Source organism: Apostichopus japonicus, chromosome 8 (genome assembly GCF_037975245.1).
Source record: "Apostichopus japonicus isolate 1M-3 chromosome 8, ASM3797524v1, whole genome shotgun sequence".
NCBI classification, from domain to species: domain Eukaryota; kingdom Metazoa; phylum Echinodermata; class Holothuroidea; order Aspidochirotida; family Stichopodidae; genus Apostichopus; species Apostichopus japonicus.
This window is the reverse complement of record NC_092568.1, coordinates 36523609-36538212: the sequence shown is the minus strand read 5'-3', so window position 1 is coordinate 36538212 and position 14604 is coordinate 36523609. Positions and strand designations below refer to the sequence as shown.

The 14604-nt window shown below is 38.0% G+C and overlaps 1 protein-coding gene across 5 annotated transcripts in view; it reads left to right on the top strand.

The window, feature by feature from the left end:
* The window catches only part of LOC139971868 (homeobox protein Meis1-like), a 190361-nt gene that overhangs the window by 139498 nt on the left and 36259 nt on the right, over nucleotides 1-14604 (top strand). For all 5 annotated transcript variants that reach the window (XM_071978654.1, XM_071978655.1, XM_071978656.1 and 2 more), the window contains 2 exons: nucleotides 3158-3315; nucleotides 14111-14187. In XM_071978654.1, the coding sequence (XP_071834755.1) occupies nucleotides 3158-3315; nucleotides 14111-14187 (235 nt within the window). The remainder of the gene's footprint in view (nucleotides 1-3157; nucleotides 3316-14110; nucleotides 14188-14604) is intronic.

The following is a 14604-nucleotide window of genomic DNA, read 5'->3' as shown; positions in this document are numbered from 1 at the left end:
AGCAAATGAAAATTCTTCCAAAAACAAGGAAAAAAATACTGAGAAAAAAACCTTTTGAATTTGGGTTGGGGGCCATCGGGGTAACATTCAGAAGTGAGATTATATTTGCGATATTCCATCTGGCAGCCTGCTCTAACGAATCTTCCACAGGGACAGCCGAATGCAGACTGGAGACACGATCTGATCAAGTAAATTTGACAATCCCCCACTCGGATTCAATGTCTAGGTTTTGACAAGGGCCATTTGGTGCCCACAATATTAATTACGGTAGCTTTTTTCCTTTTTCCAATCTCCCATTTCACAATATGTTCCTTTAGACAATCAGCCGGAACAGAGGGGTTTCGAGACGCTACCAAGCTTGACTTGGCATTTCTCATAGGATTATTGCCCTAACTTGTATTGAATAGGGGGGACCTTGTGTTTTAGAGTAGTTGAGTAGGTCAGAGTTGAAACTTTATATATCAAAATGTGAATTAACCTTGATATGCTATATTTCCATGAGTAATTTACTGTCAAATATAAGCCTTCTCCTTTTCTTGTTATGTTAATAACAGTAAGAAGAAGAAAAAAGATAAGACCAGCTGGGGTGGAGGGGGGGGGGGTTTAAAGACTATAAAAATGTTTAGCTTTGGTGTCGATATGTTAGAAAATGTTGATTGTTGGGGGGAGGGGAGGGGAGGGGAGGGGAGGGGAGGGAAGGGTGTAAGGACACCAAAAATGTTGGATCTGGCTTATCTATATTATCTTTGTTCTACAAGCTGTCAATTTAAGATTGTACTTCAGTGATTATACTGTTACAACAGTTTCCATTCCAGTCAAAGGCAAACATTATGATCAATTTATCATTGTACATTATTCTGGAAACCCAAAATCCTTGCATGAAAACCTTTGCTTTGGGCAACTTGTTTGCAAATTCCATCAGTAAATTAGCTTTGAGGACCAAACAGATGATCAGCTTTAAGTTCAAGTTTAGCCTTGGGGCTCTGTAGATCTTTCTATGACCTCTGATCCTTATCCTTCTCTAGGTTAACACTACTGGCACCACCTTTCATTTTCCGATCGCCTCGGGGCTACCACAAGACACCTAAAACTATGTTTGTTGGTCGGAGATCATAATTTACCTGAGCTCTGCCTTCTCCCTATTATTTTCTCTCTTTTTTTTTTTCGCCTTTCTCTTCCACCAAAATCTGAAGAATCTGCAAAAATCCTGTGACCCTAAACGGTATGATCCGATTACAACAAAAAACAGCCCTGAAAAGTGAAAAAAACTACCAGAGTCTCTTTGATAAAATGAACCATTTACCAGATCCCCAGCTGTGTGAGCTTGTTTCTGACCAAAAACCTTAGCACTGCCTCATAAATACCATATCTTGGACTTTATTTTGAGAAGTAATGGGCTCTTTAGCCCTGGGCCTCTCCGAGATTATTTCTGGCGCTATTCTTACGGGGGTTCCCTGCTGGGGGGTGTCTAAAGGCATCGCAGCAATGTTTTGGGCCATTCTCAGAGACTGGCTTAATAGCTAACAACTATCTAAAAAATCAAGATTTTTCAGATTTTAGCAATTAAGTTGACAGTAAGACATGTTATAGTGGAACTATGTTTTGTAACACAAAACTATGTCATGTGGGAACTCAAAAACTGTATGTTTGGTAAAACAAAATTGATATGTTTCAGGGCCGGAAAAGTATGTTTGGGAGGACAGTATAAACTAGAAAATCTGTAATTAAATTCATAGTCTGTGAACTAAGCGAATTATGTGTACAGAAGATATCACAAGTCATAGTGTGTATACTCAGGACGTTCTGAGGACATGTACTCGATAACTCAATACACACTTTTACTCTGTTCCTTGTCTAAGTTGTTTTCTTTGTGAGCTAAGGAAACAATATTTAAGCAAACTTTGCCTCAGATTTACTCTGAATACCAGATTTTCGATAGGGAATTGATGGTGCCACTGGGGGAAAAATAATCCTAGACGGGAATGGGGGAGGGAGGAGGTGGGAGTTTGTGGGAAGATGCTCTTACAAAAAGTTGGATTTGCCTTGAAGAGTGAAGAGGTGAAGAGGATATTGAAGCTCGATAAAGGGGCCCAATATCTTAATCCCACCCCCCCCCCACCCAGACGGATTTAGGTAAAGGCATGGACCTTTGTTGAAGTGTATCCAGGGCCCTGAAGATTGGTATAGTTCTTCCTAGACTGAATGTTACAGAATTCCCTGATCACCCACCCACCCACCCCCCAGCCCCTTTGTGGATGACACAGGCCTTGAACTCTCTTCTCAAGAATCAGATGTATACTCACAATTTAATGCCCCCCTCCCATCCATCCCTCACCTCAATCCCTTCATCTTCACTCTTATTCCTTAATTTGATAATCAATCATGTTGTTTCTATAGTTACATTTGCTTTGTTTCTCATGAACAAAGTCATACCTCAATATTTTCATTATCTATTTGGCCCCCCAAAAAAACCTGGTAAAACTAGTTTCCCAGAGTCTCTCCCATGGATGAGTCCAGCTTAAAAAAGGAAATTGTCATCATACAAACTTGCCGAGGAGGAGAAAATCTTGTCTAAAAAGTCAATCCAACAATACTTACACGCATTGAGCCGTGTACAAACTTGTATTCTACCCTCACAAAGAGTCTTGTAATAGATACAATGTGTATCATTGTCCAGGCACACATCGGACCCAAAATACATATCTACGTATCCTGTGAAAATGTTTGTCTGTTTGTGATTAACACATTTGGAATACGTCTTTCATATAAGGGACTTACGTCAGCCAGCTTTATAAGACTTTTGGATTTCTTTGGGAAGAAATTTTTAATTTTTTGGGGTCCATCTGAAAGATATACTCCTGCAAGGAGAGTAAAGCATCTTAGCTTGATATTACTCAAGAGGTAGTCTGTGTATTAAAGTGGCTTGCTCTTTTCTATTTTTGCTTCCCGTCCCGACATTTACTCACTAGAAGGAATGCGTGGGCCCCTCGATGGAAAAGTCTTTCCACGGGTCGGTGGACGGAAATACCAGTTGCCCTGGAGATTCAAACATTTTAAGAATGTTTTCATGATCAGTGACTGGAGAAAGCCATGATACAGTATGTGTTCTTTACTCCTCAAGACCAACAGAATGGCTGTTTATTTTCATTTCCTACAGACGGAGGCTTAGATGGGGGGTTAGAAAACAGCATCGGGTCGGGGGACGGTACGGAGGAGGACGATGATGAGAAGGCAGCTAGGAGGCAAAAGAAACGAGGCATCTTCCCAAAGTCAGCTACAAATATTATGAGAGCGTGGTTGTTCCAACATCTCACAGTGAGTTACCACAATATACTGTTCATATAATATCCAAACCTTTCGAGGTGGTTTCCGAATGAATTTTCATATCGATATCAATCAAATTAAGTTTTGTATTAAATGCACACATCTCATATTTTCCTAATGTTTTTTGTTCATATTTTTAAAAAATTTTTTTTAAATTTTTTTTAGTATCAGAGTCAGATACTTATGCTTAATTATGTAAGGAATAAAAAGTGCAGAAGTGATCAAAAGGAAACTGGGTACAAAGTAACAGGAATCTATAAATATGTAATGGGAGTGGGGTGGTAATCGCAACGCCTCACAGTGAAACCCTGGCCAGAAACCATGGTAACAGTCAGACATGATTTTTCAAATGGCTGCAGTGCGTCTGAAGGTAATTCGACATAGATGGCTAACAGTAAATAGTTTTCAATCACTTAAATTTTTGACTTCCATGTTAAATTTGAAAATTTGTTTCATTTTGAAATTAAGCAAATAATGCCCCCTCCCCTGTACCCCCCTGCCAAATACTTGTATAAGTTAGTAGGTAGTTCCAGGAAAGCATCTGGTCGACCAAACTTTGAGAATGTTATGCTAAATCATTAATGACCGCTAGGTAAATTTTCCACGCCATGAAAAGAATGGTAGGCATTTGAGTTCCATCAATTTCAAACTCGTTTATAGAAATAATACTACATAGTATTGTTGAACTAACTTTGTCGAAATGTTTTTTTCCTTCTTTTTAATGTTCACCGTACAAAACAAAGTAAATACCACGTGCATATATTATAAATATAGCTCGCGTTTGTCATCCTGCATATATACTCAAAACAAAAACTCAGGCAGATTTATTAGATTTGTTGGTAAACCTCCAACTGGGTACACAAATTGTTGTCAATTTGTAAGAGACTCATATTAGAAGTAGCAGCAGGGTAAAAAGCGGAGAGATTTATAGCGTAGAGTGTCTCCATACCTTTGGTTTCCTAGCTGTCAATCAGCCCTTGCTCCCCATTGGCCCACTTTGGCTCATAACTCTCTAAACAATTAGCTTCCATTACAGCCCTGTAGTCTCTGTCTCAGTCCTAACCCCCAATGAGTTAATATTTGGCCGGGGAATTATAAGTCATAGAAACAAAGTTGTCAGGCAGGGTGCCCTCCCGCTATAATTATCACCTGTGCTAGCCGGTTGGTGTCAGCTCTTGCATAACCTCCTGTCAAACTCCAGATAGTGTCAATTTTTGATGAGAGGAAGACAGGTTTGACAAATGTGGATGAAGCCCTCAGTCTATCTTTTTGTTATGAAGCCCTCAGTGTATCTCTTGTTTGAGGAGGGAATTTTTGGGTTTTTTTTATTTTTTATTTTTTGGTTTGATGCTCTGTTATTATCATTTCTTTGCTATTGTTTCGTCTATTGTGTCGAGATGGTTTGCAGACCAACAAACGACATGATATATTTTCTCGACCCACCGCATGTAGTAAATTTGTGAAAGAATAAATTTGTTGTTCTCATACTGGGGATTCCCAATGTGGAAAGGAAGAAATGTGTTAATAACAAACAAGGACAACACCGGCTGGCGACCTGTGAGGACAACTTTGATCCTAAGAAAAGAAGAAATCTCTGTAGAAGACCAAAGAAAGGACCATTTCAATTAATCAATTAAACAATCAACTAATGGGTGGTTGTCTGTAGATTAGTATGCTCACAAAGGTGTATAAGTATTTTTGTATCCATTAATGTATGATAATGTTGCTTTGCTCTGAAATTTGGAGTTAAGAACGTAAGCAACGGCTGGGGGAGGGAGATAAGGGTGGCGAGTGGTAAGCTGAGGAGAAATCCCGCCCTCCCCCCTAAATATTGTCCATTAATGGATAATAGAAAATTTGGGGGCAAATTGCTCGGTGCTATGTCAGTTTACCAAACGGCATTTGCTTAATAGATGTTACAAAACTGATATATCAGGTTTAATTGTACTTCTGTGTTGAAACGGCACAAATTTGGAGACAAATAAGGCGAAAATATTATATCATAATATACTTATATAATACGTGTGTTTGTATCAAACATAAACACAGTCTAAAACGTTGGTCATCTGTCCGGCGATTAGCTGACCCAATAGCTCGCTTTGCTGTCGCGCAAGGGGCCTGCGATTGAAATTTGCCGAGAGCATTGAAATCCAGGGCTCTCAACACCAAATGCTTTGACGGAAATTGTTTCAACGATTTCATTGAAGGGAAGGAGTTAGAGGAAAGCAGTATATAAGAAAAACAAGACTGTAACGGTATCTTTCAGTGAAGTACCTGGCAACAAGAGGAATAACCGGTCTCCCCGTTATTTGCATATCCCGAAAGAAAAATTCCGATATTAAATCTTGTCAGAATCTGTCAGATTGAAGTATTTGTTTACTTTGTCCTCTTAAAAGAGTTTTTAAAGTTTGATTGGTTGGGGGGGGGGGGGGAGAATAGGAAAGAAGAAGGAAAGAAAGAAAAAGGAAAGATGTAAAATCAATCCCACATATTCGATCGATATTTAGGTGCGGAACAGAATTAAACGTAACACACTTTAGAAGAAAAGAGCGAGGCTTGAGTTTTCCCTGGCAGCCCCTGACATCTGGTGAATTAATTACAAATTAAATGTGTTTTTGGGATTTGAAGACAAACTAGTCAATATCCCCTCCTGACTTTTCTCAATGACTCAGTAGGTTTTTGATCAATTTTCGGCGAAATTTCTTGGGGATAATAAAAGGAAAAGTTTAATATTTTAAAGGATTGATCCTTCACACCTGATTTGCAAGTGACATCTTTTTTATTAATATATATGTGTATATATATATGTGTATATATATATGTGTATATATATATATATATATATATATAAATATATATATATATATACATATATATATATTATATATATATATATATACATATATATACATATATATATATATATATATATATATATATATAAATATATAAAAAATATATATATATATATTTTTAGAGCCAAGATGGACATTTTTGTATCCCACATTTTGGCTACATTGGTCGGCAAATGCAAAGACATAATGCAGTGTTTGTAAAAAAAATAATAATAATAAAACTTTAAAAAAAAATAATTGTTATATCATAATGTTATGATAACCACATTTCAGAAACATCAAAACTGTTCTGCAAAAAATTTGCAATATTAACCAAAATTATTGCATCATTGGTTTTGATAATCATGTCAGATCACCTTCCGAAAATTGTTTGGTTACAGCGGAGAGCAGATGAAATAATATTTCCAGCCAAAATGGCAGTGATTAAGATGACCAAGTGTAAGTAGGAGATTCACTCAAGAGGTTTTGAAATTTCAATCAAATAAAAGGCAAAAATTGTTTCCAGCTCATCTGAGAAATATGAAATTTGAAACCATTTTGAAATGAAGAGTCACCTTCAAACCTTAGTTACCATAGTTACATCAGTTATCTTAATCCTTAGGAGACTTCTATATCATCTCTGCTCCTCAGCCGGCAGGCTGGTCGGTTGGTCTAGGCAGAGGCCGGGTGGATAACATAAAAAGAACAAAAAGTGATTTCATCTTGCATTGGTATGATTCCAATAACTACAGCATGCTAGATTAGGTTCACAGATTAGTAGTCAACTTTTTGCTGTTTACAAAAGGTCCAAGTGCAAATTCCCTTAGCGGATTGTGCGAAATTTTAAATCTCTATTAATGTTTATAGGGATGGATATTATATTGCGCATTAATTTTGTAACCCTAAGCGATGATCTGTTGTAAAGAATGAAAGTTTTAAGGTGGGAGAACCTCGGAGGGGTTTTGTGTGAATAACTCCCAGCCTGATAGGCACCAAGCTAGTCAAACAAAATTAATCACATTGGCCGTGATTGAAAGCAGTTTTTATTTTATTCTTCTGAAGTGGGGATCTAGTTGACTGGTTGGTTATATGTGAGCACTTTGGAATGTTCCAATAACACAGAAAGGTGGTATAGGTAGTTAAAAAGCAAGGTTTTAATAGGCCATGATATCTTGCTGGCGGTCTTGTTAAGAAATTTAATCGTTAAATTTGGTATCTTACCTGTATTGTTCACAAACAAAGGGCTATTGTAATACTTTGTCTGTTTGCAATCCAATGTCTTCTTTTCTAATCTTTGTTTGGGTTGTTTATAGGAGCGCATATGACTATATTCAATTGATAAGTAGAGGGGGGGGGGGGGGGAAAGGAAGTAAAATTTGAACTCTATCTACTCTTGGCTCACTGCAATATGGTAGACTGATAGACAAAGAAACGTTGGTGCCTGAACTTTATTGTTCTCAAACAATGGATTGTTTACAACCTGGTAAAGTTGTCTAATATTTTCTTTTATTTGGATTTAACTGGTGTCAGGCTGTCAAAATGAGAGGTGGAGGGAGTGGAGGGGGGAGAAGGAGATTCAATCCCAGGGTATAGTAGGCGGCCTGGGATGATTGTCCCAAGTACTACGGACTTGACCGTCGACGTGTCAGACTGATGTGGTCGCAGCTGGGAGGAGAGGGAGGGAGAGAGGGAGGGAGAGGTGGAGGGAGAGGAAGGAAGGTGGAGGGAAGGGGGATAGGTTGGCAATGGTTGAGCAGAGTGGTGAGAAGGTACCACAATCTAATCCAATTGACGATGATGTCACACCTCGTCATATAAGATGGCATTTGTTCCAAGGTTCAACTAGATGTGGGGGGGGGGGGGAACTGTATAAACTATGAACAAATACGTTTTTTACTTTTCACGTGATCTCTCGATAAATTCTTTCTCGGTAGACCTGGCATCGTTAACACATCCTTTACAAACTGTGAAACCATGAAGCCAGGCAGTCAGGGTTGGGAAATATTTCCCCTCTTTATATGTATCTGTCATCGTACCGAGACACTTTTCTAGTGCTGGATACTTTTTTATCAGCATCTTCCCCAAGAGTCATCCTCGTGATGCCTTTCCTACTCCTCCGTCGTAAATCATGCTCCTTTAATCTTTTCGCATTTCTCATAGTGTAAACATTGCTTAATGGCTACACCAAAGCAGCAACGGACCCAATTTTTTTTTTCTTCTTTTTTTTCTTCTTTTTTTTTGGTTCGTGCGCTTCCTCACTCTTAAGGCAAATGAATTGCCAGACGCCAAAATCAAAGGATATAAGAAAAAGAAAAAGAGGAAAAAAACAGACCTTCGCCTTTTGTAACATGTCAGAAAGTTTTCCGATGCTTGTAAAACCTAAATACGCTTTAAAAAAATGAGAAAAGCTGTTGTATTCCTTTTACATTTATTCGTCTCCTCATCGCCATCAGTCTGAGATTGTATATATAAGACATATACATGATTTGGTTTCATCAAGCCTGCAGCCATTAACAGAGAGAGAGAGAGAGGAGAGGGCTCGATGCTCACAAGTTATAAAAGAAAGTAAGAAAGAAGAAGAAGAAGAAGGGGAAAAAAAGTGTTCAAGAGGTTGGCTGGCATTCCTTTTGTTTTGTAGGCTCTTGACAAGGAAAATTACTGGTATGCCAAGGAACTCAGCAATTGTTTACATTGATAAAAACATTGAGGTTAAGGTCGTCACCCTGGTAGGAGCCAGCCAGCCAATCAGGAGCAGTCAGACGACATGATATTTAAGCGCAGTTGATTAGGAACTAAAAAAAGAAAAGAGAAGAGAGAGACTATAATATACAGAGTATAAAGATTTGTTGGATGTAAAATTTTGCTAGCTTTAAAGCGGCTCTTTTTTGCTGGGTTCTCTTGATACAGATGTAATCTACCCATAGCTGGCAAAGTATTGTTTAGAAATGAGATTTGCAATTTATCAAGATGTGACGTCACCCTCGAAAATTATTTTAACAAAGTGATCGTTGATGAATGAAATAAGTTAGTTTATTGGTTTTGTGCTATTCTGTAACTTTTTTATCATTCCTACATATTTGTATTTAATATTAAACCACTTTTGAAAAACCAAAACTGTGAATCCAGAATTTGAAATGAGACCTTTTGCCTATAATAGTCCTGTTAGCACATATTGAAGTACATAATAATAATAATAAATGAGACTTTATAGTGCCAAATCAGTAAACAAAAGTCACTGCTCAAAGCGCTTTACAAAGAAAGTAAATTAATTTACAAAAGAACAAGTGAAAAAATGGGTCTTAAGTAGACATTGGGATGTTGGTATCAAAACAGTGTTAAGTTACGAATATTTCAGAATCAACTCAATCGTTGATTTTCCAAAAACGGGAGAAGTCTAACAATGTTGGACATGAATTTTAGTGACAAGCTTTCAAAAGCGAGGGACTAAATATGCCATGAATAAAGGAATAAAAATTAATTTTTTTAAATTTTTATTCCAAAGTATATCCCAGTAAGCCAGTAGTTTCGGTTTAATTAGAACAAGTTAGTTCCGGTTTACAACAAGTTAGTTCCGGTTTGTACCAATTTAGTTTAGGGTCATTACCAAGTTAGTTCCAGGTTGTACCAATTTAGTGCTGGGTCATACCAATTTAGTTCTGGGTCATACCAATTATTTCATGGTCATACAAGTTTAGTTCTGGATCATACTAAGTTAAGTTTTGGGTCATACCAAGTTAAGTTTTGGGTCATACCAAGTTAGTTCAGGGTCATACCAAGTTAGTTCAGGGTCATACCAAGTTACTTCCAGGTTGTACCAAGTTAGTTCCAGTCATACTTATTTTGTTTTGGGTCATACCAAGTTACTTCCAGGATAGTTCAGGGTAACCAAGTAATATAGGCTCAAAACTCTGGCATATATGCACATACTGTCTATGTACCCTGTGCAGATGGGGGGGGGAATAGATAGGGAAACACAGGTTTTGTAGATTTGATTGAGCCAAGCAGTGTGTAGATTTGTTCTCTACTAAAAGTAGACTAACTCTTCTGAATGGAGACTACCTTATCTCTGTTTTCCAATACACCTGCAACTGGTGATATTTATACTTTCACTATTACTTACGATAAGTTTTGGACACCCAGTACACCTCCTCTGAAACGATTTAATCAGAGATGGGTAATTTAAAAATTTGAGAACACAAAGTATTTCACAGCTTGAGATTATAGTACAAGGATATACATTGTCGGCACATGAAGATTTACTTTCGTACGAGCCCCCTTTCCCCTTCGGGCCGTGTCATAGTTAGCCGTCCGAAAGTACAAAGCGAAGGAAAGGAAAATATGGAAAGCCCCTTCTAGTATTTACTGCCTACCTGTCACTAGTTCCATGAAAATCAATTATCCTTTTAGAAATTACGTATCGGTGAGCCTAAGAAATCCAGCCCCTCTGAGCGACTGATTTAATGTGCATAGCTGATGTATTCGTTAGTCTCATTCAGTCATTTCAAGCAGTTTGACAAAGTTACACTCACAGGGGGGGGGGGGGGGGGAACTGACTTTAAAAGGATAAGAATTTATGATTGCATATATGGTTCAACGAGTTGATAAAGTTATGAGCAACGTACGGCCGGCCAGGTAAAAAGAACAACGCTCGTGTGGTTGAACGGCCTCCGTTATTGACCGTCAGGCGACATCAAACTGGCTAGTAAAACGAGAGACGAGACAGTATACGCTTTAGTCTTACGGCATTTATAGCCGTAGCAAACTGCGAGGGAAAAAAAAAAGATCTCAAAAAAAGGTCTAACAACTCTTCTAGTAGGCAAAGCAGGTACAACTGTAAGTATCTGTTCATTCGTTGGATTGTTGGCAATACTTTTCTATCAGAGGTTTTTTTTTTCATTTGTTTCTTTGTTATTTTTATTTATTCATTTATGTATGCATTTATTGATTTATTTATGTAATTTTTTCCGGGGTTTTTGTTAATCAAGCCATTGGTCGTTTCAAATATTTTAGACCACAAGAACTGACAAGTTGGGGGGGGGGTGGTCTCCACAGAGAGGAGACGGCTAAAAGACGGAAATAAAGATTCCATACAGTCACCAGCTGCCTGGTAGATCCCTAAAGCGCAGCGGACATGTTTAATCTCACCATTATCGACGCCTTTCCCAGGCGCTCTATTCCCTGACTGACACACTCGTATGAGCATGAGGTGTTAAACATGGCTGTCTCTCTCCAGGGACGGCTCCCCGGGGCTGATTGATACACTGCTATTCACCAGACCAAAATGAAAATAACTGTTCTCAGCTCGGCTTCACACCTTCATGTTCCAGTGCCCCTGTCTTGCAAAAGGCTTCTGCATAATTTACGTGATTCTCAACTTCAAAAATTCTCTTTCCTTCGTATTCGGTACGCATAGGAGTCGTCCTCCGAGCAATTTTTATTTACCCCTTTTTTTTCACATTGTTTTTTTCTCTCTCTTTCGTTTTTTTTTCTTTTTTCTTCTTTTCACGCGGGTTTTTATTGCATCTTCTGCGGATTCATCTACCCATCTCGTTGTGGTAACAATGACTACTTTTGTGCTTCTCCTCCGACGCTCTTCTCGGTGTATAATGTGGTTCTCGTTGTCAACAAATGTTTGCTCAGATCTTACGTGCTACAAAGCCGATTGGTCGGCTATGTGCCACATCTCACAGATTGACTACTGCACATGAGTGCTAGCTCTGATTGCTAACAAACCCCTAGCGACTCGGCTTTCTTCTCTCGTAGCTTTATTCGCAGCGAATTTACTTAATGCAGTGTTCATTACCGGCAAGTGAAACCCAAGTGAATTTCTATCAAATTAATGGATCTGCCATATTCTTTAATTTCCATATGGCGGATAGAAAGCCCAAGTGTACGTAGACTGTTTGCGAACAGGGAACGAAAGTTTACCTAGTGGCACTGCGAAAAGCCAATCCGTGAAGAAAAGAAGGGGAAAAAAATTACATTTAAAATTTGATGCTGGGAAAGAAGAAGAAGAAGAAGAAGAAGAAGAAAAAATTGTATCTTATTTACCTTTCACCTGTTTTTTTTTTCTTCGTGTAATGTTAATAACCTTAAGTTTGTTCAATGACTGGTTCCGACAATCTGTAATAGCGAGAAAATGACTTACGCGAGCCTAATTAGTGATAGCTCAGCAAGCTGCCCCAGAACTTGGCAAGAATTTTTTTTTTTTTCCAAATGTGTAGAATAATAAATTAAACCAACGGGCTCTACTAATTTTCTCTTAGCGGGGAAAAGGATTTTGTAAGTCTGACTAAATTTTCTTCTCGATTCTGTCATTAGTTCGAATTGCCTTTGAGGGGGTATATGACGACGTACAAATCAAAAATAGGGGTGAGCCATATTGCAGTGGCCGTGGGATTTGAAAAAAAATGTGACGAAAAGATCGGTACAGTTAACGACGCAAAATTAATTGGAGAAAAAACAAAAAGGAAGTAAGGCATGGTCATCCATGTGTCTGTAGAGTGGACAGGCAATGTGTAAATATGATGATAAAATTGAAATGTAAGCAACCAGGGGTTCTATTGTATGGAATAATAGAAAAAAATAGCTTTTATGTATATATATATATATATAGATATATATGTATATATTCTTGATGAGAAAGGTTTCTGGTTTTATTGACACATGAAGGCGGAGAAGAGAAAATGGTGACGGAGAAAAAGTGTTGGTTTTAATAAAAAGAGGAGAAAAGTGAGATCCAAAAATATGAAAAAGGAAATAAGATTTTCATAGGAGACTATTTGATAATGATTATACTAAAGGGAAGAAGAGATGGGAGGAAGAGGGAGGTACAGGTAGTGACGGGGGGGGGAGGGGGGGGAGAGAGATGGTCAGTAAGATGTTGGTAATTAGTGGATGATAGAAATCTTTTAATGATGGCAATGTGACTAGCAGAAGTTTGTAGCATCTTCTTATTGAACATAGCAACATCTGTAATATAACTGACCTAACTTGATACCTTTAAAGCAACAGAAAAATATATCTATAGCTACTTCCCTCAGTGGCGTGCACCAATGGAGGGGGGGGCGGTATATGCCCATCCCCGACCACTGTAGTCAATGGGAGAACTGGTGAAGGACCCCTTGAGCCTTCTACATTGGAGAAACAGTCAGTGACCCCACAGCCACACCCCTTAAAAACTCTTGGATCGGCCTCTGGCCTTTCCATTAATGTTCATGGCACTACCTTAATCAATTGTGAGAAATCTCAAATTTGGCCTCCCCCCCCCCTTCAAATGCTGTGTAAGTCACTGATGTCTCTAATATATGCTTGTAGGTTTATATTTGTATGTTTGTGTTTGTAATTTGAGAAAAGTCAAAAATCCGAATAAATATGTAAGGATATATAAAATACCAATGGAAGACTTTAAACAAAGATCACAGACAAGTTGAACAGAAAAGGCAACATGTTTCAAATCTAGGCTACAGGGTCTTTATCTGTTATCTCAAGTTTGTTGGTAGAATCCTTTCAAAACATTTTTCATGGATTAGTTGAAATGAAACCCACATTCATTGTTATTCCTCCTAATAGAGGGCACACTTGTAGTATGGTCTTGTTGTGATTCAGTTCCATTGTCAAACTCTCCCATCTGTTTTGCCTCAAATGAGGTTTTCAAGCTTTAAAATTACTGGGGTGTCTTCAAAATGACCTTTTTTGATTCTATAAGCATTTTCATTACTGTACCATCCATGTTTGGTTGATAGTATCTATATAAGCAATGAGTTTTAAATAATTGATGGCACCAACCAAATATGCCTGTTATTTCATATCAGATTGGTGCAAAAACAAATGTCCTAAAATTTTGCAATTTATTAACTTCTAAAGCCTTTATCAAGCTAATATCTTTATCCTTTTTTGCCATTTCTTGGTCCAGCAGGTGTAAATATTTCTTAACTTTCTTTATATTTCAGCATCCTTACCCATCAGAGGAACAGAAGAAGCAGCTTGCTCAAGATACAGGTCTTACAATACTTCAGGTTAATAACTGGTAAGTAGACTGTCTACCTGCCCACCCCTCCCCCATCCCTCACCCCACCCCCCACCCCTCAGCATCAATGCATATCACTCAAAATTATTCAGACTTTTATCCTCATGACTAGTAGGGCACCATGTACATTTCTCTTTAAAAACTATATATTTCCAATTTTTTTCCCATTAGGATGCAGCAATTTATGAAATATTACTTGTCTTGATAATTTTTTTATGATGATTGATCAAACATAGATTAGGCAGTGCATTAGATTTTTATCAGTCGATAAGCGATTAAGAAATGAGCAACGTTCAGTTCTGACTGCAGTTTTTGCTGATGACAACACTCTCGTTACACAAGTATTAGCGGTAGAAAATAATCACAGAATTCCAAAACCAGACATGATATTACCAAAACCAAAAGTTCATATTCATA